Source organism: Parastagonospora nodorum (assembly GCF_000146915.1).
Source record: "Parastagonospora nodorum SN15 chromosome Unknown scaffold_2, whole genome shotgun sequence".
NCBI lineage: Eukaryota > Fungi > Ascomycota > Dothideomycetes > Pleosporales > Phaeosphaeriaceae > Parastagonospora > Parastagonospora nodorum.
In genome coordinates this window covers 1,423,928-1,451,833 of record NW_001884550.1, presented here as the reverse complement: position 1 = coordinate 1,451,833, position 27,906 = coordinate 1,423,928, and the positions used below count along the sequence as shown (strand labels likewise).

Below are 27,906 nucleotides of genomic sequence, written 5' to 3'. Positions count from 1 at the left end.
CCAAGAAAATGATGAGAATGTACAGTAAGAGCCTGAGAGATTAAGTCATTGCGAAAAGGCTAGCTATTAATTTCCAGAAGCGAAGGCTGTCTATTATTGATGTTTTTTTGTGACTCATTCAATCTAAGAAAGTCTGTGAGTATGCACAAACATGACAATGACAACATCATTGAATACACAAAAACTCCGTGGAATCCGATACAATTAGTCATTGCATCACAAACGACAGTTCCGCTTCTGCCGCATACTCCTTCGCAAAGTCTTTCAGAACCTGCTTCCGCCTCTGCGCCATCTCCTTCCCACTCTTAGTCTTCATCAGGTCCGCCACCTTGTACAGCTTCTCTTCGAAGTGATCGATCGCCCGTGTCATCGGCTCGTCAGGACACTTGGCTGCACCATACGAGAAGCATCGGGCCACACCGATTGCACCTATTGCATCAAGTCTGTCCGCGTCTTGCACGATGGCCAGCTCCGGGTACTTCTGCAATGTGGCGACGACGGCTTCTGGATTACGAACTTCGTGCGAGTAGCTCACATGTTTGACAACAGCCTGAACCCTCAAAGCCATATCCTCGCTTGCGCCTCGCTCGCGCAACAATGCTGAGATCTGGTTCTCGACATCCTCTCCGGGCTTGGCGTACTTGCGGTCTCCGACGTCGTGGAGCAGTGCGGCTAGGAACAGTGCTGTGTTGTTGTATGACGTGGAAGGGTTGGCCTCCAGTTCAGCGGTCAGAATACGGTTGGCATTTGAAGTGACGCGCATGATATGCTGGTAGTCGTGAGAGTTGTCGTGTCCTGGCTGTGACATGTATGCGTGAACGTATTTGTTGACAGATGCGAAGAGCTCTTTGTAGTTCTCATCGATGGGCACCTGGGGCGCGCGGATTGATATTTCAGCCGTGGCCATCGTATTAGACTTGTTGTATAGAGGCCAAGTCCTAGGATTTATGCCGACGCGGATGTGGTATATGATGCGACTTGTGGTTCGCCTTCAAATATGTAGAGATGCACAGTCTGTGCTCGCAATTACTATGCGATGATTGTGGCACGTCAAACTTGGAGAAGGAAGGAGTCAGAAATGAATGGACCATGCTTAGTCAAAGCGAGCGGTGAACGTAGGCAGTCTAACGGAAATGGCCGAAGACTGCTTTGGTTTGCACAAAGACGTGTTTTGAGTTACGCGCGGTCACATGTTCAGGGAACTAATTCCACTTCTAGATCGTGTAGCGCCCTTCTTGCACTGGTGAACAGCGATGCAAAGTTGGGGCACATTGATTGCAACCGTATCTGGCTCACATATACGCGCTTAAGTCGTACCTCGCTTTGTAGGGAGCGTATGTGTAGTATGAGCAATTGGAAGCCTGCTACAATCTTGGAAAGGGCGGTCGTCGGCTAGGCTGAAACCAAAAGCAATGGTCAAGGACAGAACTACTAACCGCACAGGAAATTTTACTTTGAATGGTTGTATGAAGAAAATTCAGAGTTGCAAGATAGCAGGTGGAGTATGATAGCAAGACTGATGAAATGGAATGCACATGATCTGGAAAGCGTGCAGGGTTCTTGATATTTGGGACCTCGGCAACAGTGCGCGCCTTGCATGAATGACTTCACCCTGATCGCACCAGCCCCCCGTGACCCGCAACCGACAGACATCACCACCCACCAGCGCGATCCCTTACGACAATCCCCAGCGACTGGGGCGCCAATCGCGATGTACAAACAAGCGACTCAACGGACGACAGAGGTGCTGTCCATGCCAACGCAGTGGCTGGGCATGTACTCTGACTTCATCACCAAGAACAGCAGCGCAGTGACACAAATAGAGTCGGCGTTGCGGTCGCTCACATACATCATTCCTGGTACAAATCTACGAACGGCTGTCGCGAGACACATGAATACTGACTGTATATAGGACGCTTCCGAGAGTCCGAGATCGCGTCCGAGTCCCGTACGTCTTGCGCGGCACGTCGCGCTTTACATATACTAACGACAATGCAGTGCATAGCGGTGTGCAACTACTTTCCCTCTACCATGACTCCCTTCTTTCGAAAGCAATGGCGCAAATGGCAGGCACGCGCAAGCATCCAGTGACCCCGCATCATCGATATACCAAGTTCTGGACGCAGAAGTCGACCACGTACAAGCGCGTTGCGCAGGTGTTGCAAATCATCCAATACACTGAACTGTTATGGGAAATGGCAGCAAAGAGGAAGGGCGAGAAGGTGCGGTGGCGTGTCATTGTGCTGTTGGAAATCATCAAGGCTGTGTGTCGGTTACTGCTCTTGAGATTAACGAACTCGAGACCGCTCTTATCACCACCATTGCCACAACGAGAAATTGATCCCAGCTCGTTGGAGGATTCCACGGCATCTGCAGACGGAATGGACACCCCACCAAGCGAGCGCTCGGTAGAGGCGGAGAACTGGACGATGCCCAGGACTGGACTGTCGATGCCGAGTCTTCCGGATTCATCAGACATCTCAAACTACTTGCTATCAAAGGTGCTCACTGCGGACGACATCAAACCCCCGAAAGCACTGCTTCACCGCGTCAACGGCAAGGGCGAACTGGCCGAGGCACTCTACATACTTCGACCGGTCATTTATGCTCTTGCAATGCAACAATTCAGTGGCGACAGGAAGAGCTGGAGGCCTTGGTTGATTGGCGTAAGCATCGAATACGGTGCACGACAACTCGCCAAGAAGGACTTCCAAGAGCGATTAGCTGGTGGACTGCGAGGCTTGACTGGACTCGAGCGCGAAGAGCTGAAGAAGCGCGGCTGGGCTCTTGGCTGGTGGATGATGCGCGGAGCCTTCTACGAGAACATCACCAAGTAAGTCTATCATGCCCGCTCTGTTGGAGTAGCTACTAACTGTTGCAGATCCTGGATACATTCATTGACTGGAAAGCTCAAGGGCAAGCCGCTTCTTGACATGGTTGGTGGTGTCATCGAGGACTACGAGTTCCTCTGGGACCAGTACTATTTCCCGACTGCTACCATGTAATGCTTTTCTTTTACGTGTGTAGTCGGCGCACCTTGTATGGTCATGCAGATGTTGGGTTACTGGGCCGGTCCTCTTGTTCTATTAGCTACATTTTCTTTCGTTTCCTGGATGTACATTATGCCTTCACTAGATACCACATTACGTTGTTAAATTATACGAGCATTGTAATACAAAATGTTCCACTATGATGAACCTCAAGGGTTGTGGAGCAGTGATTACGCGCTACCAGCGTGCCTGGAGCTCGGACGTCGGCATTGGTCAACTTCGTTCCGACAGCTTCGATGACCATCGCAGAGCCGCATCAACACCAAACCACAACACCCCCGCCGCCGTCCACCCCGACTCTATCACCTCTTCCGCCTCCGTCATCACCTTCTTCTGGCTATACTGAGTGCGAATCCTCAAGATGCCCGCCACCACAGCAGAGACGCTGTCGCTCGTGACCCGCAACGTCTCGGTTGCGCCGCTTGTGCTCCTCTCCGCAGCAGATCACTACGGCCGCCAAGCGAAGGGAACAAGGAAACGTGTAGTTGGTGTGCTTTTGGGGCAGAATGATGGCAAGAACGTGCGCGTGTCAAACAGCTTCGCTGGTATGTGCACCTGCGATTCCCGATTCGCCGCCTGGGTGGCATAATTATGGCGGGCAGTGTGGCAGCAAGCTAACAATCGCCCAGTACCATTCGAAGAGGACGAGAAAGACCCTTCAGTATGGTTCCTAGACCACAACTACGTCGAGTCGATGAACGACATGTTCAAGAAGGTCAACGCACGAGAGAAGCTCATTGGGTGGTATCACACAGGCCCCAAGCTTCGCGCATCAGATTTGGAGGTCAACGAGCTGTTCAAGCGATACACACCGAACCCGCTTTTGGTCATCATCGATGTGCAGCCGAAGGAGGTCGGCGTGCCTACAGACGCCTACTTCGCGGTTGAGGAGATCAAGGACGACGGCACAACTACCTCCAAGACCTTCGTACACACACCATCGATAATCGAAGCCGAAGAAGCCGAAGAGATTGGTGTCGAGCACCTTCTCCGTGACATTCGCGACGTCGCTGTCGGCACCCTCTCCACACGCATAACCTCACAACTGCAGTCGCTACAAGGGCTGCATCTGCGGTTACGGGACATCGGCCAGTACCTGCAGAAGGTTCTTGACGAGGATCTGCCGGTCAACCATGCCATTCTTGGCAACCTACAAGACGTCTTCAACCTGCTCCCCAACCTGTCAACGCCCAAGGCCGCACCTGTGGGTGGCGCTACCAACGGTGTCGGCTCTGCGGCGGGCGCAGCAGGTGCCATCGACAATGGCGAGCTCGCAAGAGCAATGAGCGTCAAGACGAATGACCAGCTCATGGCCATCTACCTGTCAAGTTTGATCCGCGCCATCACCGCCTTCCACGACCTGATCGAGAACAAGATCAAGAACAAGCAGCAGGCAGAAGATAAGAGAGGCTGGCAAAGAGGAAGGCAAGGATGGCGAGAAGGAAAAGAAGGCCGAGACACCCAACGGGGAGACCAAGGAGGGTGACAAGAGCAAAGAGAAGGCCAAGGAGCCCGAGAAGAAGAAGTGAGGGACCTGATAACGCGCGACGATAGAGCGCATGCATCTCGCCCTCAGCGAGGCTGTACTATACCGCATAAGGATCTACAGCAGAGCGTCAAGCACACTTGGCGTCACTTGAAGTCCCGTGGCATAATGATATGATAGATCCAGCATGAACAAACCTCATAAGATCCAATGACAATAACTCCATACATTCATGGAGTTATATGTACTCCGTGCATTCATATTCGCGTAATTCCACATCCTCATCAAGCCGCGCTGCAACGGCTGGGTATCAAAGGCAGCAATCCCCACTCCCACTCTCATAATCACACATTCAATCCCCCCACCCCGCAGCCCACCCCACCGCCTCCTCAACACCGACCTCCCTCTCCACCACAAACCCCCCAAACAACCCCGCACACTTCTCCACCAGCACGCACGCCAGCAGGTGCTTGCATACAGGCGGTATACCCTCGCCCAAGCTCACGCCGCCGAACCATGCATCCTCCGTCGCGTCGCTGGGCTGGTATGTGGGCTCGGGATGCACGGCTGGAAACGCAGCGAATGCAAAGGCGGGACACGAGCAGTTCCACGCACGCAGGCGGACCTGGTAGGACGTAGACGTGTCGTAGGAGGATGCGTGGCGACGGGGTTGAGCGGAGGAGACGTAGTAGATGCTTGAGGGTGTGTAGTCGTGAGCAGGAGCCGTTGTGGAGTTATTCCGTGCTGCTGAGTCCTCGTTTCGCGTATTTCCATTTTCATCACTGATCTTCAGCCTCACAACGAGTCTGCGATCGAGTAAATCCAGCGCGGGGAGAAACTCGGATGGGAACAGGACTTGCGAGTGAGAGCAGTTGTTTCTTCGCGGACTCGGGCACGCTGCTCAATGGGTTCGTGGCCGCATCGTGAGTGCCCGCAGACGACGGCAGTGCATCGAGGAGCTGCGTTATGAAGCGGCGAGACGTTGGTAGAGACATCGTGATGGACATGTTGCTGTGGGCATGTTTGATGGGGATGGGAATGACGTCGGCGGGGGATTTTTTCACGGTGCAAATAAGGTTGTGGAGGGTGAAGACGGGAGTGGAGATCGCGGGACGCACTGGGCACGCCCGCACGTGGGAGTGGGAGATCTTCGTATTTTCACGATTCAGTTTGCATGCGAATTGTTCAAAGTAGGAATTGCGTGCAGCAACAAGTTTGGCCAAAGATGCATCGCATTGGAAGTTGCAATTGGACACTGCTTTTCTCCTTTCCGAGTGCATCATCAACGCATTGCGCAATACGAGGCGAGGCGTATCTGGACTCCGAATCAAACTCAATCGCTGGTCAGCAATCTCACGACCGCATTCTAAGAATCGCCCCTTTTGATTATCTGACTGTGCTGCCCAGGCCTCGCAACGAGTTTGTCCTCAGCACGGGGACCGGTCTGGCCTAGGCAGCCAAAGTAACGCTCGAACGCAGGGCGAACCAACACCAACGCTGCGTGCGCACAGACACCGACGTCATTGTTTGAAGCGCAAATGACAGGACTGCGCCTTACTCTGCTCGCGTTTGACCTTCGAAACGAAGTCCTGCACAGGCAAGTGTCAAAAGCATGGAGAAATGCAGGGGACCCCATGGCCTGCAACCTCCAGAGGCAGGGCAGCAGACGACAGGGTCATCTGCCTGAATTGGCCTATCGGGATGACCACTTTAGCGGCAGCCTTCGCAACGCAAATCGGGTCTAGAAGGGCATCGCGCGGGCAATCGACAGAGGTTCCCTTCGATTGAAACGCCCACCAAGGCAAGAGGCTAGCCTGCGCTCGAGCGTTGGTTCTCGCGCTGCAAGTGTTCCTAATTCTGGAAGCCGGCCACGGTGAGGGGTGGAGTCCGAGAGCTAATTCATCCAGGAAGGCGACAAGACCGTGATAAGCATCGGTAATTGGCGGTCTTGCGCATTTTGGGCTACCAGCGGGAGGCGCGCGCGACACAATTCCATGGTACTGTTCCAGACGGTCGATGATTGCTGAGGGGTTAGTGCACCATACCCCTCCCCCACAAACCGATAAGATAAGGAATGCGCCGGGATAGTGATGGATGACCTTGGACGAAGCAACAAGAGGGTGTATCGAGCAGACACCTCGTGACCAATGTGTGGTGGGTCGCTGCGGCCACATTCTTGATCAAGTCGGTGCAATTGTGGTCATTTTGTTCTCCCACTGTCCTGCTGAGACACACCTGCGAACATGTGAAAGTCGCGGGAGGGCCCACGAGATGCACGCCCATTGGCAGTAGGGCACGCAGGGGAAGCAGCACAGTGGGCGAATGGACCTTGTGCCGCTGCAAGACATAGCACCTTGAACCTAATGGGCGGCGTCAATTGCGGCGGTGGCGTCCACTTTGAGCGCCCGTGTCACAAGATCACAGATGGGCCGGACCAATTCGTGTTGGTCGATGGCGGTTGTCTCGGTGCGAACGCCTCTGATCTGCGTGCTATGGGTGTGCAGCACGGCGGAACTCAGCAATTGACCTGTCTGTTGAGCTGCTCAGGCTCCGTGAAGCAGGCGGGGTCAATTGGGCGTCGTAGCAGGTTGACCGATGTGACTGGCACCAGGCGGAAAGCTACATCAATTGACAGCTGTGTCAGGGAATGTGGAGCGAGTAAACAGTCATCTTCGCATTGAGTTGAGGGCGGTCAGCTCCACGGAGCAAATGACAGACAAGCCGCGAGGAGAATGACGAAAGCGGTGACGGCGTCCACCGGACGGTGAGGAGAGAGTGGGCAAGTGGGCAAGTAGGCTACCGTCAGGACTGTAACACGTAGATTCCTGCTGGCGTCACAGCCTGGCAGCCAATGGCACGGGCAATGCAATGCAATGCCTGAGAGCAGGAAGCAGGACGTTGACAGCAATTGAGCGGGCATCAATGGCAGTCGACGACGTGGTGCTGGCAGTATGGACTGCGCGTAGGATGCGTGATGGGGCGGTGGAGTGCGAGTTGGGGGTCGGGCACACGATGCGCCGCCGGGACGCCCCTTGCCTATCCTGGCTTACGCCCAGGGAAGAAGGTGCGATGGAGCGCTTTCTAAATTCGCCAGTGACTCAATCCTCTCTGACAGCTCGCCCTTCGCTGCCTCGCCGCCATTCCCCTGCAATTATTGGCTGCCCTGCTGCGCATCCGCTAGGTTCGCTGCTGTTCCATTCACTTCTCCATGGCCGCCAGGCCAGATTCGTCAGCGCGCCGCCATTCCCGGCCGTGGGCGCAATGCCGGCGGACGTGCAATTGATGATGCCTGGAGGATCAGAGCCTGGCACCTGAGCACTGGGGCGCCTACCACACCCTCTTTGTCCGGGTTGCTTGCACATGTCTCATCAAAGGACAGGTCATGTGGCTTACCACTGAAACCGCTGCCGACTTGTCAGGCGGTGCACGCTGCACACCTATAAGTCGCGTCCACCCACCCAGCGACTCGGCTTGATTTTGGCCATTCCGCTATACCTCTCGTCCTATCTCCGCAGCCAATTCAGCTGCCAGTTACTAATTGACTTCCGCCGTCGATGTGGTAAGCAGCAGCTCGGGCAATTGGCACGCTTCTGTCGCGTTCCACGGGTCGTTTGCGACTGGGTCACCGAACCGCACATAACCACAGCTCCGCCACCGTTTCCCCCAACCAAGGCTCCCTGCGCCCAACAGTCATATTGCTACCAGAATCGTTCGCCTCGCCAGTTCCGCTCTTCGCCCACGGCTGCCTTGAGTTATTTAAATCCGCTTCCCCGCCCATTCCGACGCTTGCCATTGACAAACTCCGCACACTCGACACGCCATGGCAAACATGCTCCAGAAGACACCTCCAAGCCACCGTCTAACGGTTTCCTCGCTCCTCTCGCCACCCGAGATGCAACGCTCCGAGTCGTTTGGCTCGTCGATTGCACCCACCTCATTCTCCAGCGTCACTTCACAGTCCTCTACCGACACCCTCAAACGCCCCCACTTCAATAACGCCATGATGGACTATCAGGCCCAGCTGCTCCTCCAGCGGGGCCATGCATATGCATCGCCACCAATCTCTCCATACGAAACACAGTCGCAAAAGGAGAACATGGAGGTTGTGGACGAGCAAGGTGCCGTCGATCCCCAGCTGTTCGCCTCAAGCAGCAACTCCGCGCCCGTTGCGCTTGAGCCACTGTTCCCCCAGGAGCCGGCCTCCCAGACCATTTCCAAGCACATGCAGTCACCAAGCTACGCACGCCTGCAGACCAGGCCCTCTCTCGAGGACTACGAACTCGCCGTCACCTTCAGATCTACTGTCTACGAGCAGGCCTTCAAGAACCCCCGTGCGTGGAGAGAACAGGAGCGACGCTACGAGGAGTACTACGGACGTCCTGCCGGTGTGCAAAAGCGACCGGTCCTGAAGAAGCTTGCACCTGCACCCTCCTCGCGAGCTCGCCAGCCAAAGGTTGCCCTCGCACGTATCCCTCCTCGTGCTCCCCGTGCGCGAGAGCCCAAGCGCACACCCAAGGCTTTGCCTCTCGACTCGTTCGACCACTCCCCAGTCGTTGCATCTCCCAAGCAGGCGCGCATCACCACCAACCGCGACGACACCGACTACAACGCCCTTCCTGACTACTGCCCCTCGGTCGACACTCTGCCCAAGGGTAACCCCAAGTGCCTCAAGGCTGAGTGGAAGGGCACAGTGCTCGATCTCTCCAATGATCCCGATCGGCACATGTTGCACGAGGCTGAGGTTCACCTCGCCGCAACGCTGCGCCTCAACTGCGCAACGTACCTCTGCAGCAAGCGCCGTGTCTTCCAGGCTCGCATTGAGGCCATGAAGATCGGCAAGGAGTTCCGCAAGACCGACGCCCAACAGGCTTGCAAGATCGACGTCAACAAGGCTAGCAAACTCTGGCAATCGTACGACAAGGTCGGCTGGTTCAACCCTGAGTACTTCCGCAAGTACCTCTGAGCATCTCCTCCTGCCATTTCTTTCTCATGTTACGGTTTACTCTTCATGCACGACGTTGCATAGCATCTCACCATCGGAGTTTCGGATTTTTGTTTACTGGATCAGACTGTCACCAGTCCAGGGACGACAGCAGTCGCTTCCCCTCATTGCATGGATGAATCATGATAGGCGTTTATGGTTATATTCTTTCATGGGCCCATGTCTTCATTGAGGCACCGGGCGGAGTGTCATGGCGTTTGTTGTATTGGATGGATTTCCTTCATCAGCATATTCGATACCCCCGAGTCAGCACAAGTTGTTGTTTCGCAGTCCTCGTATGGGCTTGCCAGCGCGCACCCTTGCCGCTCCATGTTAGGTAGTTTAGACGGATCTCATTTAACATGCATTACTTCTCAGTCAACTACATGTGCTCTCTGCTTAACGTGATGCATCGATATTGCACGCAATTGCCATGGTGATTTTATTATCTCCGTGTGAGGCTCCGCCGTGCAGACCCTGACGCGCGAAAACGGGGCTCGGACAAGGTGGAGCGGGGACGTGTAAGATCCGTGGCGCGGCCTGTCACTAAATCGGGAAGAGGCTTGGCCAAGCTCAAACGTTCATCCGCCGCGTTCCTCAGATTCATCCGTGAGCAGCAACGACTGCAGTACCCTCCCACCACCAAACCCGCGGAGTCGTGCGGAAATAGCCGCCATGTCGCAAACACAGCAGGTCGAGCACACGGACTCGATATCCAGCCAGGACCCAGCCCGCGAAGACACCAAGAAGACGAAGAGCAGAAGGCCACCGAGTAAGCGGCACAGCGGGGCGACGTTGCGCAAGGAAGAGCGATACTGACGGGCTTCAGATACGGCGTTTCGACAGCAGCGCTTGAAGGCATGGCAGTGAGTACAATGCGCTGTGGGACAGCACCAGATGACGGCTAACAGCCCGCGACAGACCCATCTTGACCCCAAAGACGGTCCTTCCGCTATTCTTCATCGTCGGCATTATATTCGCGCCCATTGGGGGACTGCTGCTGTACGCGAGCGCAAAGGTCAGCATACTCGATCAGGAAGTGCGCGAGTGGCAAGCTGACATGGGAACCAGGTCCAAGAGATCTCCATCGACTACACCGACTGTGTCGCGAATGCACCCAACACGACCGCGAACTTCGAGATTGGCGAGTCACTCGCAGAGATTCCTAGCCAACATGTGTCGGCGACCTTCAATACCAAGATGAAAGAACAGCCCAGATGGGGCCGTGCACGCGACAACTACACCTGGCCAATGTCTGGAGTGTCCAGAGAGACAGATGTCTGCATATTGAGCATTGCCATCCCCAATGATATCAAGCCGCCGATTCTGTTCTACTACCGCCTCACCAACTTCTACCAGAATCATCGTCGCTATGTCAAGTCCGTCGACATCGATCAGCTCAAGGGCAAGGCAAAGAGTGCCGCTGATATCAACTCTGGCGATTGTACCCCTCTCAATACGAATGAAGACAACAAGCCATACTATCCTTGTGGGCTGATTGCGAACTCAATGTTCAATGACACCTTCGACAACTTCAGCATTTCGAATCTCCCAAATGCCCCGGCAGATGGCAAGCAGCAATTTTTCAACTTTACCGCTCACGGGACGTCCTGGTCCCATGAGGCTGATCTCTACGGAAAGACTGCTTACAAGGCTGATGAGGTAGTCCCACCTCCGTTCTGGAAGGACCAATGGCCTGAAGACGGCTACAATTCGACTGGACTTCCTGATTTACATACTTGGGAGCAGTTCCAAGTGTGGATGAGGACTGCGGGCTTGCCGACTTTCAGCAAGTTAGCACAAAGAAGCGTTGACGACACGGTCATGCGCGCCGCGACCTACAGGCTCAAGATCTACAACCGTACGACATCCATCTCCGTCACCAAGCAAGACACATGCTAACAACATTCTAGACTTCCAGGTCGAGAAGTACAGCGGCACCAAGTCCATACTGATCTCGACACGCACCGTCATGGGTGGCAAGAACCCGTTCCTTGGGATTGCGTATCTTGTAGTGGGTGGTCTCTGCCTCTTACTCGGTGTCGTATTCCTGGCTACGCATCTCATCAAACCAAGGTCAGCACATTGCAACCCACATTCCGGGACATTTGTAGCTAACTTCCTTCTAGAAAACTTGGCGACCACACCTACCTTACGTGGAATAACGATCAGCCTAGTACAGCCACTACTACTGGTCGTGCAGGCGGCGCATAGTCGTATATGGCAATACATCCGAGCTAAGCGCGCACTTTTCTTCGTCCATTATATCCGTTAGCCTGAACCATGCTGGCAGCCTGGACCTTCGCATTATGTTTGTATCATGTGGGACTGGAAGGCCTGGAGTTAAGGTGTTTAGAAAGAGACTGGAACAAGGTCTTTCGTATTTCGTCAATGCAATCATCATCATCATTCAATATTCAGTCTATCGCAATCTGACTAAGTCGATGATCCGAAACAAGTAACCTGTCAGATTCATACGAACGGGTGGTGCTCAGACAAGTCTCATGGCGCAACCGCTTTCATCGGCTTACAGAGGCCAGCCAGAACTTACGGACGGCCAACGACACAAACCCATGCAGACATTCTGGAACTAAGGAATCCAGACTGCCTCGTGGCAGAGGATAAAAGTGCAGATGTGTCCTCGTCTTGTGCAACTACCGCAGAATCAGTTCTGTATTCGCATTCAAAACATTCGCTTCGCCAGCAGTAAAACTTCCTACGAGGCTCCTTGTTCGATTTACCTCCCATTCTTCACGCTCCTTTCGCTACCGGCAGCCATGTTCACACATATTCTCCTTGCTTCGCTAGGCCTCCTGGCGTCAGCAACCAAGAGCTTCGACTGTGGAACCGACACCAAGCATGCATCAGATGAATTCCTTCAAACCATACAGGCCCTGCATGGCGGCTCAAAAGGTGGCTCACCAGCTGCTCGTGCCGCTCTTGCTGCCCGTGATGAGCCTTCTGGTCCCATCAAAATCGATGCCGTCTTCCACATTGTGGCCACAAGCGCAAAGAAGAGCACCATCACAAACAGCATGCCCTCTGCGCAAATCGATGCTTTGAACGAAGCGTACAAGCCGCACGACATCACCTTCAACCTCATCAACGTGACCTGGACAACCAATGACGACTGGGCCGTTGGTGACAAGCCCGCCGACGATGCCATGAAGAAAGCCCTCCGTCAAGGCAGCTACGACACGCTGAACATCTACTTCCAAACCGACCTGATGGGCGGTGTTCTCGGGCGCTGCACGCTGCCCTCGTCCATGGCGCAGAACAAGGCCGATCCGTCAGTCTACTACAACGACGGATGCAACGTCAATGCCAACACCATGCCCCAGGGCTCCATGAACGGCTACAATGCCGGGAAAACGGCGGTCCACGAGACGGGTCACTGGATGGGCTTGTTACACACTTTCGAAGGCGGGTCGTGCGACGGGCCAGGCGATTACATTGACGACACGCCTGCGGAGAAGACGGCGACGGATGGGTGTCCGACTTCCCCGGCGAAGCGCACTTGTCCTGATCAGCAGAAGGATGGCGAGAGTGATCCGATCCATAATTATATGGATTACTCGATTGACTCGTGCTATGAGGGCTTCACGGACTTGCAGGTCGCGCGGATGAGGAACATGTGGGGGATGTACCGGAATGGCAACTAAGTGGTGGGAGAAGTGATTTGCTTTGTCTGCCTTGCTTCTTTGTTCTTTACTGAGTGTTTTCTGATTATATTGTGACTTTTTTTGGGATTTGCGTTTTGATCTTTCTGGCCTTGGTTTAGTTGTATATTCTTGCATGCTTTGCACATAGACTGTGTCTTGTCAAAAATGGAGCTCCTGATGACTACATGATTCTCTTCACGATCCGTGCTCCATTGTTTTGTGTAGATCTTCTTTGACGATGGTTTCGTACAACCACACCCCACGCTCTCGAACCCTTACAGGTCATGTCGCATCGCTATACATTCCGTATCGCTCAACAGCAAGCGCAGTTGAGCACTGCCTACATTCGTACTCCTGCGGTTGAGCGCACCTAATGCGACCTTTCTCCACTCACCCATCTTAATCAATAGCCTGGCAATAGTTCACGCACACGTCAGCAAATATCATGCGAACACTTTCTAACTTCATTCGAGGCGAGATATCGTACTCACGTGGGAAATATAGATGTCCCATCCCTGACACTACGTCACACAAGAACCAGGCCTCGACCCCTACACCAGCCCAGACCACCATAAGGCAAAGACACGACGCCGCGTCTAGTCTTTCCCTATAACCTTCCACACTAGCCGAGAAACAATCAAACGTTGCGAATTGAAGAGCATGCGACCAAAACGACGCTTCTGAACCTAATCCTTTGTCCACCCGCAAGCGGAAAGAGGCACGTGACCCTCACAATGGCAGGAACATCCATGGACCGCACCTCGACGCGCAAGCAGCACCACCTCCAATACAAAGGTTATCTGAAAGGACGCTGCGAGCGAGGAGAGACTTTGCGCAGCACACAATAACAACCTAAAGCACACAATAAACATACGACACGCAACCTATCAGCGGCTTCTTCGCGACTTTCAAAGGACTCTACATCTTCCACACGACCCATCAGCGACTTCTCCGCAACGACCTGAAAGAAACATCACATCTTCACGCTCTCACGCCATACCGGCAAGACGTCTCAATGCGCCACTCCTTCCACCGCCGCTTAACCTCTTCTTCTTCATCTTCAACACACATACAAAAACCCCCCTCTGTCCTGCGGTACACACTCATCCTCCTCAAAGCGCGCCCCACTATCTCAGACATCACTATCCTCTCCATCTACGCATCGACTAGAAGTCCTGCGCCAGCGTACAGATTGAGATTGAGCCCGGAACCGCCGCCGCCGTACGAGCCGTGAAAGGAGGATGGCGGATGAGGGGGTGGTCCTGGATGCGTTGAGGTATGCGCTCGTTGGTTTGGGGGTTGTGGGGGTGTTGGGGGTGTTGGGGAAGTATTGGAGAGGAGGGAAGGCGCGGGCGGAGGGAAGGAAAAGGAGGATGAACGGGGGGCATGCGAGGAATGATTCGGGAACGGAAGGGATTTCTAGGAGGGGAGTTAATTCGAGGGTAAGGAGACAGGTTCGGCAAGGAAGTACAAAAAGAGAGGGGTGGAGTGTACCGGATGTTGGGGATAGCTGTGTAGTGTCGTGACTGTACATGGGTCACGAAGTCCTTTGCAGCAAAATGTCTGTTTACAAAGGCGTAAAACTCATTCAGAACGCTCTATTACATTGATTTTGAATGACCGGAGCACCCAGAGCCAAACCAGGACGTCTCAGAAGCTACTGCTGGGTATTAGTACCATACGTTTAACAAAAGCTTACTCTTCACTATCAACTCTTGGGCTACAAACCCCTAGCAATTAACATACCTATCAAAGTCCGCATAATCACGCGGTCCAATCCTCAACTCCTTCCTCGCCACCTCAACCGCCTTGCCAAAAACATTCGCACCCCATTTGCTCCTACACACATCTTCCGCGTCATCAACCCCAAATCCAATTCCAAGAAACGCATCAGATGGGTCGGCAAAAACTGTTTCTCTACGCCCGAGAGCTTCGAGCTGTTTGCGCAGATCCGGCGTGTTGGAAGAGAATTTGAACATGTTTGCTTTTTTCGCGATGTATGCTGCTCCTGGAGTGTTTGATCAGTGTCCAGAAATGGAAGAATTGGGATGGGATTGGACATACGTCGTCGCCACACTTTATCGTCTACGTTACTAATGCTATCACCTAGGGCGATTAAATCCTCCGCTGCCGTCGCGTCTAAGATCTTCTGGAGTGTGTTCTAAAATCACATCTCATGTTAAAACAATGTCCATGCATGGCTCAAGTGCAGACATGCCTTGTCGTCAAATATCCTCGCTTTCTCAGCTAAGATGTACTGTCCAGAATTCAAGTACTTTACGCTTTTTACTTCAAAGGGACTGCGATACCATGGCGAGAGAAACCCGCCCTCAGTTGAAGTGTCGGGGTCGCAGAAGAAAACGGGCTGCGGGCCGAATTTGCTCTTGGTGGATACGGGTTGGGCGCGAGTGTGTTTTGCAGGTGTTTTGGATTTGACTACGGCCTTGCGCTTTGATTTTGGCATTTTTAGTGATGTCTGTGAGAAAATGACAGGGTGGAGGAGTAGGGGAGGTTATGTAAAGGGTTGAGGGCTGTGCGATATTTTGGTACAGCCTGAGGCATCAAGGCTTTATGTGTCATAGTGAGGTTGGCTGTAGAGGGGCTGTGCAGTAAAGACTAGGCATTTCAGGATCAAGATGGACGGCTGCATTGAGTGAATGTTGTTGCCTAATAATAAGTACACCATGAGATTAAGCGAGGGCAGACAGGATTAGATTTGGCTGATCTGCGGTAGCGACGCTTCACAAAATGGGCTAAACGCGACGAAAAAATAGGGGTATATGTCGTAATGATGCTGCCTTAATGCATCGGGTGTTGATATCTGCCTGAGTCGCTTTAAATCACTGGACTGTTCAAACAGACGATTGACCTACACAGACAAAAAGGAAGTCTCATATTATCATCGAAAGAAGTGCAGGACAAGCGAGGCAGAATATCCCCATGGCGGATGTAAGATATCGGTCCCATACGCGTAAAGGTGAAGTATAGCTAGAAACACAGTGCGAAAGAAGGCGGAGAAAACTCGCGTGCGATGTGACGAAAAAGAGTCAGTGACGTTGAAAGCATACCAGAATAGGCTTTTAGGTCGGAGGAATGATTATTGGTGAAGCTTAGAAGGTTTTGATAAGAAACGAGATATATTTAGGGAGATTTGCTGGGGTTCTTGAGCCTTGGGGTTGAAGTGGTAGGAAATGTGACCGCAAAATGGTCTTTTGCACAGTAGCTACATTGATGTTGTCACTGAGATAACAACATTTTCGTTGAGCGTGTGGAAAGCAAAAATTCGAGCTTGTTCTCGTCTCAAGCCACGTGGTCCAGATCAGGGTACAGCAAACTGTGGCACTGAAATATGACCTTTCACCTAAACCTGCGGCTGCCTGTCCACTTGTAGCTAGGCTTGACCTGCACCTATAACCCGCAAGCTCCCAAGATCTTTGTAGGGTCGCTCCACACCTGCCACTTCTCTATTCATAAACCATAATCAACCACTGCGATACTTCAGTGCGGACCAACACAACACTTCCAAGGTTCTCACCGCAACCATGCCCCGCCACCGCGAATTGATTTGGATTGAGACGGTCATTGCCGAGGCTTTCGACAATTTGGGCACGATCGCATCCCGTCCAATCCGCAACACGCCATTCGAACACTGGCTGCTAGATCGCGAGGGTCAAATCGGCACATTCTTCTTTACTCTCATAGCCGGTTCGCTCGTCTGGCTCATTTTCTTGGAGTACTCACTGCGCAACTCTTCTAAACTCGCCGCGCTTGCAGCGTCCGCCCGTCGGGCTGAGGCTGATGCTGAGGTCGATACCGACGATCACATCGCTCATGATGATAACACCTCTTCCCCATCAAGTACCGGAGACATGCCCATCATGAAGAAGCTAGCTCCACCTGGTCACCTGCCTACCAACGCTCAGCTCAACATCTCGCCATTCCAACTCTCTCGCAACCTCGCCGATCCTCCTACCCTGGCCTACCCTACGCTTCCAAAGTTCAACGAGACGCCTGAAGACTATGACTTTTGCGCTAACGACGATGAGGCCTCGCCGTCTTCACAGCCTCAGGGTCGCAACTTTACTAGGATTGCTACGGAGGCTCCGACTAGCTTTGGGTCGCTGAGGGAGAGGGGAATGTTGGATAGAGACGGGACGCCTACGAGGAAGTATCGGTTGCATCAGCTCTTGGGGGAGGACGGAGCCTGAGAAATAAGAAAGAGCGCGGTTGAAGATGGCAAAGATGGTAGAATCTGAGAGCCTCATCCTTGATAAAGACGGCTCATGACGATGAAGAATCTAATGACAGGATTATGCTACGTATGTTGACAGAGGAAATGTCAAATTTGACTCAGTAGAGAATTAACTCCGATAGGAGTTTCACAAGCTGCACAGCAGGATAATCTTGTCTGTGCTAGGTACGTAAAGTTCCCAAGTGATCCACGTCTTCTGTGTGACGCAATGATAGGCAATTGAGATCCTCCAGGGCTAGTTAAACCTCCATTCTGCGTCTGGGTCAATGACAACACTTCCTAGAGGCAAGATAGCAGATGTGATCCTTCTACCTGCACCACAATAGAACTGTAAGGACACACAAAGGGAAGCCAATGAGGTGGGACAGATAACAAAATTGTCTTCACCGGTCTGCAGCAGCCCTGCAAAATCTCTTGGTATGTATCGTGTTCTACGGTGCGGGTCAATCTTCCCTTCTCTTAGAGCCAATGAGTACGTAGGCAGCCCTAGAACCTGCCGCGCTCCCATCCCATATTTCAATATCCCCGCTCCATGAGTCAAAAGTATTGCAGCTCCATTTGTACTGCATGCGAGTGGCACAAAACAATCATGGCAGTATGCCCCTCTACCAAGGGGCATGCGGGGTCAAGGTCATCCTACATATGCACGTCTAGCCAGGTTGTATTTCACTCACCCCACGCCAACCATTTTCCCTACCTGCAGAAAATACCACCCGCCTTCCGCTTCTTGAACCCTAATTCTGTAAATTGCAGAACATGTGATATCGCGTTCGAGCGCGCGCGACTGTTCGTCCTTGGTAGCGTCCAATCGCGTCGTCTTTCACGCGCACCCTTGCGTACGGACCTCGGGCGCTTGTCTGCATACGTTAAAAAAGAATCAGAATTTTAGTGTTGAGAACACAGACCGAGTCCCTCTGTGATCAAACCACTTAAGATGCGACCATTTGGTCTGACACGCTGACAGCGACCACTTGGTATAAGACCCACTTTAAACAACACCGTTTGGATTTACGATAGAGCTTTCTACGACCACATAGTTTCAGGGAGCTACACGTTGGGAATCTGGCATATAAGTCCACTTTCAGTCGCTGAATACCACTGCGTTCCTTCCACTGATATCAATGTGCTGCTTTCCCTTCGCGGTTCAACTATTCTTCGAATCAACGTCCATCATCAAAAGCTTCCACATCTTTCGTCATGCCTGCCTGGTCCACTGATAACACCCTGACCCTTGTCGGCATCTTCATTGGCATCTTGATCGCCTGCATTGCACCTGCAATCTACATATGGCATAGACATGGCCGAAGTCGTCCAGTCCCTGCCATGGCACAAGGTATGAGGAGTTCCGAACCGACCTTTTCAATTCGCACCGCTGATCGGACTCAGACTCTGAGGTTGGGACTCATGGATATGGTCAGTGACTCGTTCTGGCTCGGTTCGACTGAATCAAACGTACTCAAAGCACTGTCGCTGGCGTGTAGTTGATTGGAGACTAGAAAAGCCCATGGGCTATCGTTGCTATATTAGTGTGGCGCCACGATGACTTGGCTAAGGAAATGTTCGGCGGGCCGAAGTATTTCTCTTCACCAAAAGTAGTTTGCACTGCAAATATTAGCGGTACATCAGATTTCAGAATTGATCATTCATTGCTGAGCAATATTAAGCTTTGTAGCCAATGTGATCATTATCATAAAACCCTAAGCTTATGCATTCCTAGAAATCCTTGTCTTTGGAATTCCAAAGCGTCGGCGACAGCCAAACTAATGTCAAGCCATTCATAACTCAACCTTCTCCTCCTCAAGCAACTTATCCCAATCAACATCCTTGATGGGATCCGGTCTTACATCCTTCAGCGCCTCTTCAAACTCATGAGCTTCCTTCGGACTATTCGCGAACAAGTGATCCTTGACTAGTTTCTGAGGCGTCTCGCCGAGCCACTGGAACAGCGAGAAGTCTTGGAACTTGTCGGAGCGGAAAATCTCTAGGACTTCTACATCCTCGTCATCGCTTAGGTTTTCGATGAAGTGGCCCATGTTTCGGGGCACGATGCCGACGTCGCCGGCTTGATAGTCGAATGTGCGTGCGGTGCCCTTGGATGCGAAGATTGTTACGCGCGCACGACCTTTGATGAAGTAGGACCATTCATCGGCGTTGGCTGCAGTTTGTTAGCTTCGAGTTTCTCCCAGTCAAGTTACGACTACTTACGGTGCCAGTGCATCTCACGTAGTGCGCCGGGCTTGATGTTAAGATGAGCAGCAGCCACAGTCTTTGAGATGGGGAAGTTGGTAGAGTCCGTGATGCGGACTTCACCACCGGTCAAGTTTAGCGGCTCTTGAGCGAGCATCTTGTGGCTGAACTGAAGCTTCGACTTCTTGTAGCCCTTGGGATGAGGAAGCTCGTCCTCGATAGAACCCGGAGCTGAGCCTTGGAATATGTACTTCTCGGACTTGGGAATGGCTCGGAAAACTTCTGGGTGCACGCGGAAGTTCTCAGCAAGAACTGACTTTGGCGTGCGTGCGACCCAGTCGGTGAGCAAGAATGTTGAGTCTTCGGAGAAGTTGCCGTCGTCGAAGATGAGGAGGAACTCGGTACCGTTCGGACTCAAGCCTTGAAGCGAATGCGGGTGTCCAGATGGAAAGTACCAAAGATCCCCCTTCTCAAGATCGTCGACGAAGCTGCCTCCCTCAACGTCGAGGGCGGTAATGCGGACTTTGCCTTCAAGCACGTACGCCCACTCTGCTTCTTTGTGCCAATGAAGCTCACGAATAACGCCTTCATCGAGGCGCATGTTGACACCAGCAAGCTCTTTGCTAGTACCAAGCTCACGAATGGTGGTCTCACGGGTCCAGCCACCTTCCTCGATGCGGATATGGGAGTCGGCAAAAGACCAGCGCATGTTTGGAATGGCACCATGGTCGGTGCTGGGAGGTCGGATCAGATCTGGATTCTCTCGCTCTCGCGCCCTGTTGCGTGGACCCAGGACATCAGTGCCATCACCATTTCGCTGCGACTATTGTCAGTCATTCACATCTCAATGTCAAATGACAATACTTACGAGTGGCTCTGGGGACAACTTGTCGCCCTGAGAATCAATCTTCCTGTCCCACTCATCGTAGTAACCGGGCTTGTATGGATCTTTGATCTTGTGAGGACCTGCATGTTTGCGACCACTTGCTAGTGGCTGTTGCTCCAATGGCGCGGCCCATGCGGTGCATACACCAAGCGCGATCAACAACGACGGAAGATGCATCGTGTTATTCAATTGATGGCAATTGAGGTGAGGGCAGGACGAGTCAGTGACTAGTATTTGAAGAAAGCCGCGGAGCTGGAAGACGCGCCCTTTTGAGAGTACTCGTAACTCCGTGCCGTGATGCCGTGTGCCATGATGACGACAACAACAAGCTTTATGACATTCATCGCTTGGCTGAACACCAACCCAGCCTCCCACTCCCCGCACACTCAATACTTTTTCCCGTCCATTGAATCGACGCGAACGAGTATCTTTCTGTTGTTTGAGACAGGTCGTCGTCACAACATCCGTCGATATCCTGCATCTGCCGCAAAGGCTTACCTGAAGCTTAGCCAACGGCCCTGTCGATCGCGCGCCACCGTGCCGGGCCTGCCGTCGCGTCTCCACTCGCATAGATATCTACAGGCCTCTTCGTGCTGCATCCCTTTCTTGACCTTCGTCACACACCTCCGCCATCATGAGTACAGGCGCCACCCGAGGCTCCAACGAGCAAACGCCGCTTCTCGGCCGACCGAACGGAAAAAGTTCGGCTCCCACCAAGCTGAGGAAGCACATGGCGGCAGACGTCAGCAAGAACTGGGCAGACCTCGTACTGCTGTTCTGCTACATCATTACTGGATTGCTGGATAGCTCGGCTGTTTTCATCTGGGGCTCCTTCGTGAGCATGCAGACTGGTTAGTGAAGTCAAACACCATGCATCAATCATGCTTACGCAGCACTAGGAAACACCATCTATCTTGGTCTCGGAGTTATCGCGCCAAACGAGGGCATTCGTTGGATCAAAGCGGCAACGTCGATTGCGTCGTTCTGCTTTGGCTCTTTCGTCTTTGCTCGCTTTCATCGGTACTTCACGCCGAGGAAACGATGGGTACTCATCGCATCCTATACTTTCCAGATGCTCTTCATTGTAGTAGCGGCGCTCATCGTTACTTTCGACCGCGAGAAGTCTGGCGGTCTTAGTTGGCAGGTTCTGGTGCCCATCGCCGTGGTCGCTTTCCAGTCCAGCGGACAGGCTGTGACGTCAAGAGCGCTGCAGTATGCTGGCTTGACGAGCGTGGTCCTGACGAGCAATTACTGCGACCTGTTCTCCGATGCAGACATCTTCAAACTTTCGAACGTCGAGAGAAATCGGCGAATTGCTGCGCCGACATTACTGCTTCTAGGTGCCTGTCTTGGTGGAGTGTGGGCTCACACCGGCGTTGGCCTGGCTGGCGCTTTGTGGACAGCAGCCGCATTGAAAGGCATTGCTGTTATTGCATGGGTGTTTTGGAAAGCCGAAGCAGAAGCGGAAGACTAAATGAGCCTTGAGAGAATAATGGCTCGCTTGTGGACAAGTACCATGATAGTTTTATCGTCGGCGCCACACCAAAAAGGTAGGCTCAGATCAAGGTTTGGAAGAACAACCCCATACACTTCCAGTAAAAATATCATTTCTACCTCCCAACATTCCACTTCCAATTGTGACGTCTTTTCTCCCTCTTCCGAACTCCAGATTCTTTGCAGCAACGTTCCCAGAGCCCCCAATTCAAGTACCACCTCAAAATGCTCCCTGACAAGTCATTGCGCTTCATCTCCCCCATCGCAAAATCCCTCTTCAACAAGAAAATCACCGATCTCCAAACCCTTCAGGCCCTCCTCCCCAACCACACCCTCGTAGCCTTCGACACCGAGGGCGTCAAACAGCATTTCGAAGGTCGTCAGATCGGCAGCCAGGACCTCAGCGAACTCGGCGTAGCCGTCTTCCCTCCCACCAAAACCCCTCTCTACTTCATCTCCAACCTCACGCAATTCTACGAAGACAGCGACTATCGAAGCCTTCACCGTGCGCATGCACCCCCGCGCACACGGCCCCGCAGTCGGTTTGATGACCGAAAAGACCGCCTCCGAAGCTGGTCCCAGATTGATAGACTTCTTGTCTGGCTTCAAAGGCGACATGATCCTCCTTGGCTTCAACATGCACCAAGAATGGCGCTGGATCTCCCGCACCTGCCCCTCGTTCGCAGCACTATTCACATCATGGTGCGATGTACAGGAACTCCTTCCGCAGCTCGGGTCTCCACCAGGTCTGGCCAAGACGCTGAAAGCGATGGGGATATGGGGCTGGACGAGCATTCACCTGAGACACGGTGGCGCAGCGGATGCAGTTAGGGTGCTGGCTGTTTTGTCTGGGTTGGTGTGCGGCGTGCCGATTCGTGAAGACAGGGAACACAAGGAGGACAACGTGTCGAAATACTGTCATCTGCCCAAGAGAGAGTCGGTACGAGAGGCGCCTGGGAAGGTGCGTTTCCATACGTGTCGGATCAGTGCGGCGGATGGAGGGAAATTGCCGCTACAAACACCCAATGGGCTTGCGGGGATGTTTGCTGCGTATGAAGGCTTGAAGGGTGTTGGGCTCAACTCTCGCACTCCAACGCTTGCACGCGCTCCAGTGAAGTACTGGTGGGTGTCATTCCGTACGCGGGAGGGATTGGAAAACTTCAAGCGTGAGGTTGATGGGTCGGTGTATGAGGACGCCACGCTGCGTGTTACGATCGAAGTCAAGCCAGCCCAGCCCAGCGAGAAGTCGAAATCGGGAGCATCGATAGAGAGGTGTAAAGCTCCGCGCGATTTGATTGACATTGCGTTGGCCCTAGGGTTTGTATAATGTGCTTGCGTACTTTGGTGGTCATAGTGCTGACAATGCCAGGAACCTGCACATGGATGTCGACACACTCTAGAGATGCTCGCTTTTGCCTCGATAGACCGTGTACATCTGGAAAAGCTCATGGGTATGTCTGTGGCAAGAGGGTGAAGGTAAAAGCTACACAACCAATTCCCCCAGCCCAACATCTTCACTCCCCCTCTTTCTCGCCACCTCATAACTCATCATGGAATGATCCATAAAGTACATCAGCAACCTCCACCTCCTCCCCCTCTTCCCCTCATCCCTCCCAAGCTCCCCCTGTACCGGGCCTACCGCAACGCCCACCATCCTCCTATACGGCACGGTCAACACCTCGTTCTCATCGCGCTTATTAAATGGCAGGATATACTCCAGTTCGAAGCCAAACTCGCCTGACTCCCGCGATTTCGTCAGCGCGAAAATGGCAACGTGCCCGACGGGGCTGCCGATGATGAAGATGCCTAGTTCAGGCACGTGCGTGGAGAAGCATTGGCGGTCGATGGCGTGAAGGGATTGTGTTGCGCGGCCGGGGTGGAGGGGGCAGCGTATAGTGAGGATGGGATCGGGGGACGAGTTGAAGGGTTGCTGGAGGAAGAAGATGTCGTCTTTTGTGATTACGAGAGAAGGTTGGCGGGACTTTTGGGTGAGGGGTTAGTAGAAGTTTGAGTAGTGAGGGGATGGAGGAGATACGCACGCTTGAGCATGGGAACGATCGATCTGTAGCGATCTGACAATACGGGATTGGTTCCATGCTTCGCATTGCGTGAGCGAGTATGGCGCCTGGTGTGCCGCTAGCAAGTAGATTCTGTTGTATCGACCATGTGAAGTGATTTGTGTGTGAATCAGAGCCTAGTTGCATGGATGGCAGTGAAGGACCATCATAAGCCTGACTGTCTTCGTCCTGATCTTCCTCGTCATCGTCCTGATCTTCCTCGTCATCGTCATCATCATCATCGTCTTCGTCTTCGTCTTCGTCTTCGTCTTCGTCTTCGTCATCGCTTGCTTCTTCTTCTTCTTCTTCTTCTTCTTCTTCTTCTTCTTCTTCTTCATCCTCATGAGAAGAGTCAGAGACACTATCAAGGAGCATGGGCTCATCTATTGTGTTCTCGTCCCCAGAGGTTTCTGACGTACTGTCTAATGAACCATGTGCTGTAGCGTCATCCACCAAATCCTCCCTATTCGACTCTCGGAATCTACCTTTCAGCCTCCCCAAATCGTGGAAGAAAGGCGCCCGTTGCGCCGACTCCGGAGGCTCACTGAAAGACGAGACCTCATGAGCCGACCGGGGATCCAAAAACATAGCGCCCCAAGAAGCATGCGGATGCGCCGACCAGTTCAGACATCCGCAACGCCCGAAAGCTGCCCGAGGTGCTGTGTCCGCATTCTGTGTGCTCGCGCAAAAACCCATCTGGAAGCAACGACTGGCGATGTTAGGATAGCTGTGGAGGTCCCAGAGCCAGACCTGCCCAGTAATGCAAGTGCCAAACAGCCATCGGCCGGAGGGATCTTCGTCGTTGTTGTTGAAGGATACGGCTGGGACATTGTGGGCTGCTTTGAGGGTGAAGAAGTTGTTGTGTTTGCGGGGTGATGGGAAGTCTGCTGGGTCCGCTTCATCTGTGGCGGCTATCGAGTCTAATGCGTCTAGTTCGGGGGATTCGCCCTCTGTGGTTGCGAGCGCAAAGGCAAGGATCGTGACCTCGTGTGTGTTTGCGCTTATCGCTATGATGCGTGCTTCTCGGTGGATGGCCAATCCCCACGCGCTAGCACCGACGTTCTGATGCAGGAACAATGGTATCTGGGGTGGAGCATGATCTGGCTCGTCGTCCTGTTCTGGCCTGGACAGTTCGTTCAAAGCTCTTTGAATTTCTGCTATGCGGTATCCGACTACATCCCCATCATCGCAAGTTGCAAGCAGAACCTCGTCGTTTCCAAGAAAGTCCACAAGCACGCGAGTGATGGAGTGCGGATCATCTTCGTCGATTCCTGGTTCAAGGCCTGGGGACGAAACCGGCGGATGCAGGATCAGAGGCGGGTCTGGAGCGATATTTTGATCTGGGAATTCCGGTTGATAGACGAGTATTGTGTCGTTACACGCGATGAAATAGAGATTGTAGAGTTGTGATAATGCAGTCAGTTCGCACCGCCAGCCCTTCATCAACCATCCTCTATCTTCCTTGTAGTTGTGATTGTACTGCCATAAGTCAGCAAATCGTACAACAAACGCGGTCAGTAACATTCATGATGCTAGACAAGGATCACATGTTTTGTGCGCATGTCGCTGCAGCACTATAGGGCGATGAGGTTTGGCGAACGCCAGTGGTCACGCGCTCGTACTGTGTGCTGCACGATTAAGAGAGACTTGTTCAAAACTGACCTGTGAAGCACCTGTCTGTACACAGCTAATAAACTTGGACATAATGAAGCTTTGTACTTTTTGCGCTTCGGCTTCGCCAAGGTTCGAGGGTGCAAAGAGTGTGGATGTAGTTCTGGCGGCGTTAGCCTGGTTTCCCCATTGGGAACAACACGTGCTCACGTTCGATCACTCGCTGCTGTATAGTCACCAAGGTTTATCGAGTCTTGTCGGCCGTAACGTGAAGAGATCAATGTCCCTCATTCTACTGGCTAGAAAGGGTCTAACTTGTAGAGCCGCATCGTTGCATACATACTAGTGGCCCCGATGAGACCAGACTGTGTTTAGCTCAGCCCTCGGACGTGCGGAAATGACCTGGGAACATATCCAGCGCATGAAGCTTTTTCCTCTCTCAATAATCACAATCACATACAAAGATTTTCTAGAGCTGGTATTGGGTTCCACTAAGGAAATGTATTCTCTGTCTACATGATCATTACAGTGGTCTATTTCAAGATAAGTGCTCGCTCGGTATCTCAAGCCCGCACACGCTCGCAGGAGGGCAAAAACATTGCCCCCGAAAAATATGTTGAATCGTCTAGAGTTTCAGTGGGGTATGATACACCTCACATATCGAGTCCCATTGTATCTCCGGACCGTCCAAACGCCATTTAGTGCTTCGCGGTGACCTGGTCGCCAGTGAGCTTCTCAACGGCTTCCTTCGCACTAAGAATCGTCAGCATGTATGTTCCATGGGAGAGGTCTGGATGAACTTACACATCACCGAGCGCAACCATGCAAACCGTTTGCCAAACACCAAGACCGATTCGGGGAGCAACACCACGGTAAAGACCCTTAACACCGTTGTTGGAGTAGATGTAGTTGAACGCCTTGCCAACTGTCAAGTTCTTGGGGCGGTTCGGGTCGACCGTCTTGGACTGCATCTCGACACGGATAACCTCGATAGGCTGGTTCCATGCGGACAGGCCACCACCGAGCGCTGAAGCGGTGATCTTCTCCATGACGGTGAGCTTCTCACCGCCCTCCTTGTTCCTCACTTTGCGGATACCGTTCTCGGCGACACGGGACAGACCGAAGCGAGAGCCCCAGTTGGTGACCTGGCGCACAGCGACGGCATTGACACCACGGTTAATACCGCGGATACCCTCCTTGCGGTAGATGCCCATGAATGTCTCAAGGGTGCCAGGGGGCTTTACACCACTGGCCGCGACCTTGTGCTTTGTAATTTCCACGGTTTTCATGCACGTGCAGAAACCCATGGTGGCATAGGCCTGCGCGAGACCACCGACCATACCTCCCGAGATACCGGCGACGAAGTTGGGAGCGCCGAACGACTTGGCGTAGAATTCGGCTTCCGAAGCGACGAAGAGGAGGACGGCGCCCTTGGTGGAGGCTTCGATCCAGGCCCATGGAATGAGACCCTGGTAGACTACACATTGCACGAATTAGCTTGCAGGCTCTCAGCTTTGGTGTTGCAATTGCTGATGGAGCTCATTGTCAGATGCTACCTCGGCTACTGGGAGCTCGAGATGAGACATGCTGAGCTCGCAGCAGACGCAGTAAGCTTATGGGAGGGCCAGACTCACATCCAAGCATGCCGCCGCGCGACCAAATACGTCCAATCGCCCCCGAAAAGCCGTCAGCCCTGTTGGCAGCCATGGTAGTCTTGACGACCTCCAAGGGCTAATGAGGGGTCATGTTAGCTGTGTCTTCTCGCTCCTTCACATTGCAAATTCGGGCGTCGCATACCTGTCCCAGAGTGGTCACCCTGTGGTGTTCATGTTAGCGCTGTCCTCTGCATTCCATGGGTTTTGTGAAGATGTGTACTTACTCGAACATGTTGAGACCAGCACCAACTAAAAGCTACATCAGCAGTTGCACGCAGAATCTCTCGCATTGGCACTCACGCAGCAGATTGCTGAATTTGACTGGCTTCTTCTCGAGCGTGGGCGGTGCGCCCGCGATTGTAGAACTCATTCTCTGGGGATCTCTTGTCGAAGATGCGGGGCCTGACCAAGGCAATAGGGTGCTCCGTCGCAGTTGATGTGAGTGTGATGTTTGGGAGCAGAAAGGAGGAAAACGAAAGAAGAAAAGAAGGCTCGAATCGGTGCAAGCTTGCGAGGGCGGTCACGGCGGTGTCTGAGCGTCGACGGTCAATCTACGATATTTCGGGCATGGTCTTGAACCCTGAA

At 53.0% G+C, this 27,906-nt stretch overlaps 16 protein-coding genes across 16 annotated transcripts; 9 read left to right on the top strand and 7 right to left on the bottom strand.

Annotated features, from left to right (window-relative positions):
• Nucleotides 1–208: 208 nt before the first annotated feature.
• SNOG_01759 (hypothetical protein) lies at nt 209–907 on the bottom strand (the record flags this gene model as incomplete). The annotated part of the gene is made up of 1 exon (XM_001792338.1): nt 209–907. The coding sequence occupies one exon, from the start codon at nt 905–907 to the stop codon at nt 209–211; it is 699 nt and encodes a 232-aa protein (XP_001792390.1).
• A 1,147-nt stretch (nt 908–2,054) lies between these two features.
• On the top strand, nt 2,055–3,005 carry SNOG_01758 (hypothetical protein; the record flags this gene model as incomplete). The annotated part of the gene is made up of 3 exons (XM_001792337.1): nt 2,055–2,272; nt 2,348–2,833; nt 2,882–3,005. 3 exons carry the CDS (start codon nt 2,055–2,057, stop codon nt 3,003–3,005), a joined length of 828 nt encoding a protein of 275 aa, XP_001792389.1.
• A 406-nt stretch (nt 3,006–3,411) lies between these two features.
• On the top strand, nt 3,412–4,579 carry SNOG_01757 (hypothetical protein; the record flags this gene model as incomplete). The annotated part of the gene is given in 3 exon segments (XM_001792336.1): nt 3,412–3,595; nt 3,653–4,439; nt 4,456–4,579. The coding sequence occupies 3 exon segments, from the start codon at nt 3,412–3,414 to the stop codon at nt 4,577–4,579; spliced, it is 1,095 nt and encodes a 364-aa protein (XP_001792388.1).
• A 309-nt stretch (nt 4,580–4,888) lies between these two features.
• SNOG_01756 (hypothetical protein) lies at nt 4,889–5,557 on the bottom strand (the record flags this gene model as incomplete). Its single annotated transcript, XM_001792335.1, has 2 exons — nt 4,889–5,391; nt 5,530–5,557. 2 exons carry the CDS (start codon nt 5,555–5,557, stop codon nt 4,889–4,891), a joined length of 531 nt encoding a protein of 176 aa, XP_001792387.1.
• A 2,808-nt stretch (nt 5,558–8,365) lies between these two features.
• On the top strand, nt 8,366–9,499 carry SNOG_01755 (hypothetical protein; the record flags this gene model as incomplete). Its single annotated transcript, XM_001792334.1, has 1 exon — nt 8,366–9,499. One exon carries the CDS (start codon nt 8,366–8,368, stop codon nt 9,497–9,499), a length of 1,134 nt encoding a protein of 377 aa, XP_001792386.1.
• A 693-nt stretch (nt 9,500–10,192) lies between these two features.
• On the top strand, nt 10,193–11,792 carry SNOG_01754 (hypothetical protein; the record flags this gene model as incomplete). Its single annotated transcript, XM_001792333.1, has 4 exons — nt 10,193–10,289; nt 10,429–10,556; nt 10,589–11,378; nt 11,431–11,792. The coding sequence occupies 4 exons, from the start codon at nt 10,193–10,195 to the stop codon at nt 11,790–11,792; spliced, it is 1,377 nt and encodes a 458-aa protein (XP_001792385.1).
• A 502-nt stretch (nt 11,793–12,294) lies between these two features.
• SNOG_01753 (hypothetical protein) lies at nt 12,295–13,179 on the top strand (the record flags this gene model as incomplete). The annotated part of the gene is made up of 1 exon (XM_001792332.1): nt 12,295–13,179. The coding sequence occupies one exon, from the start codon at nt 12,295–12,297 to the stop codon at nt 13,177–13,179; it is 885 nt and encodes a 294-aa protein (XP_001792384.1).
• Nucleotides 13,180–13,913: 734 nt separating this feature from the next.
• On the top strand, nt 13,914–14,144 carry SNOG_01752 (hypothetical protein; the record flags this gene model as incomplete). The annotated part of the gene is made up of 2 exons (XM_001792331.1): nt 13,914–13,974; nt 14,038–14,144. 2 exons carry the CDS (start codon nt 13,914–13,916, stop codon nt 14,142–14,144), a joined length of 168 nt encoding a protein of 55 aa, XP_001792383.1.
• Nucleotides 14,145–14,334: 190 nt separating this feature from the next.
• Nucleotides 14,335–15,158, bottom strand: SNOG_01751 (hypothetical protein; the record flags this gene model as incomplete). Its single annotated transcript, XM_001792330.1, has 4 exons — nt 14,335–14,598; nt 14,712–14,742; nt 14,879–14,899; nt 14,926–15,158. 4 exons carry the CDS (start codon nt 15,156–15,158, stop codon nt 14,335–14,337), a joined length of 549 nt encoding a protein of 182 aa, XP_001792382.1.
• A 200-nt stretch (nt 15,159–15,358) lies between these two features.
• On the bottom strand, nt 15,359–15,643 carry SNOG_01750 (hypothetical protein; the record flags this gene model as incomplete). Its single annotated transcript, XM_001792329.1, has 2 exons — nt 15,359–15,436; nt 15,470–15,643. 2 exons carry the CDS (start codon nt 15,641–15,643, stop codon nt 15,359–15,361), a joined length of 252 nt encoding a protein of 83 aa, XP_001792381.1.
• A 1,078-nt stretch (nt 15,644–16,721) lies between these two features.
• On the top strand, nt 16,722–17,387 carry SNOG_01749 (hypothetical protein; the record flags this gene model as incomplete). The annotated part of the gene is made up of 1 exon (XM_001792328.1): nt 16,722–17,387. One exon carries the CDS (start codon nt 16,722–16,724, stop codon nt 17,385–17,387), a length of 666 nt encoding a protein of 221 aa, XP_001792380.1.
• A 1,341-nt stretch (nt 17,388–18,728) lies between these two features.
• Nucleotides 18,729–18,916, top strand: SNOG_01748 (hypothetical protein; the record flags this gene model as incomplete). The annotated part of the gene is made up of 2 exons (XM_001792327.1): nt 18,729–18,764; nt 18,818–18,916. The coding sequence occupies 2 exons, from the start codon at nt 18,729–18,731 to the stop codon at nt 18,914–18,916; spliced, it is 135 nt and encodes a 44-aa protein (XP_001792379.1).
• A 290-nt stretch (nt 18,917–19,206) lies between these two features.
• On the bottom strand, nt 19,207–20,681 carry SNOG_01747 (hypothetical protein; the record flags this gene model as incomplete). The annotated part of the gene is made up of 3 exons (XM_001792326.1): nt 19,207–19,586; nt 19,637–20,435; nt 20,487–20,681. 3 exons carry the CDS (start codon nt 20,679–20,681, stop codon nt 19,207–19,209), a joined length of 1,374 nt encoding a protein of 457 aa, XP_001792378.1.
• A 457-nt stretch (nt 20,682–21,138) lies between these two features.
• Nucleotides 21,139–23,398, top strand: SNOG_01746 (hypothetical protein; the record flags this gene model as incomplete). Its single annotated transcript, XM_001792325.1, has 5 exons — nt 21,139–21,355; nt 21,398–21,936; nt 22,197–22,503; nt 22,538–23,315; nt 23,353–23,398. 5 exons carry the CDS (start codon nt 21,139–21,141, stop codon nt 23,396–23,398), a joined length of 1,887 nt encoding a protein of 628 aa, XP_001792377.1.
• An 83-nt stretch (nt 23,399–23,481) lies between these two features.
• On the bottom strand, nt 23,482–25,579 carry SNOG_01744 (hypothetical protein; the record flags this gene model as incomplete). Its single annotated transcript, XM_001792324.1, has 3 exons — nt 23,482–23,979; nt 24,235–24,416; nt 24,475–25,579. The coding sequence occupies 3 exons, from the start codon at nt 25,577–25,579 to the stop codon at nt 23,482–23,484; spliced, it is 1,785 nt and encodes a 594-aa protein (XP_001792376.1).
• A 569-nt stretch (nt 25,580–26,148) lies between these two features.
• Nucleotides 26,149–27,691, bottom strand: SNOG_01743 (hypothetical protein; the record flags this gene model as incomplete). The annotated part of the gene is made up of 6 exons (XM_001792323.1): nt 26,149–26,419; nt 26,471–27,143; nt 27,301–27,397; nt 27,464–27,482; nt 27,546–27,570; nt 27,622–27,691. 6 exons carry the CDS (start codon nt 27,689–27,691, stop codon nt 26,365–26,367), a joined length of 939 nt encoding a protein of 312 aa, XP_001792375.1. The 3' UTR covers nt 26,149–26,364.
• Nucleotides 27,692–27,906: the final 215 nt, after the last annotated feature.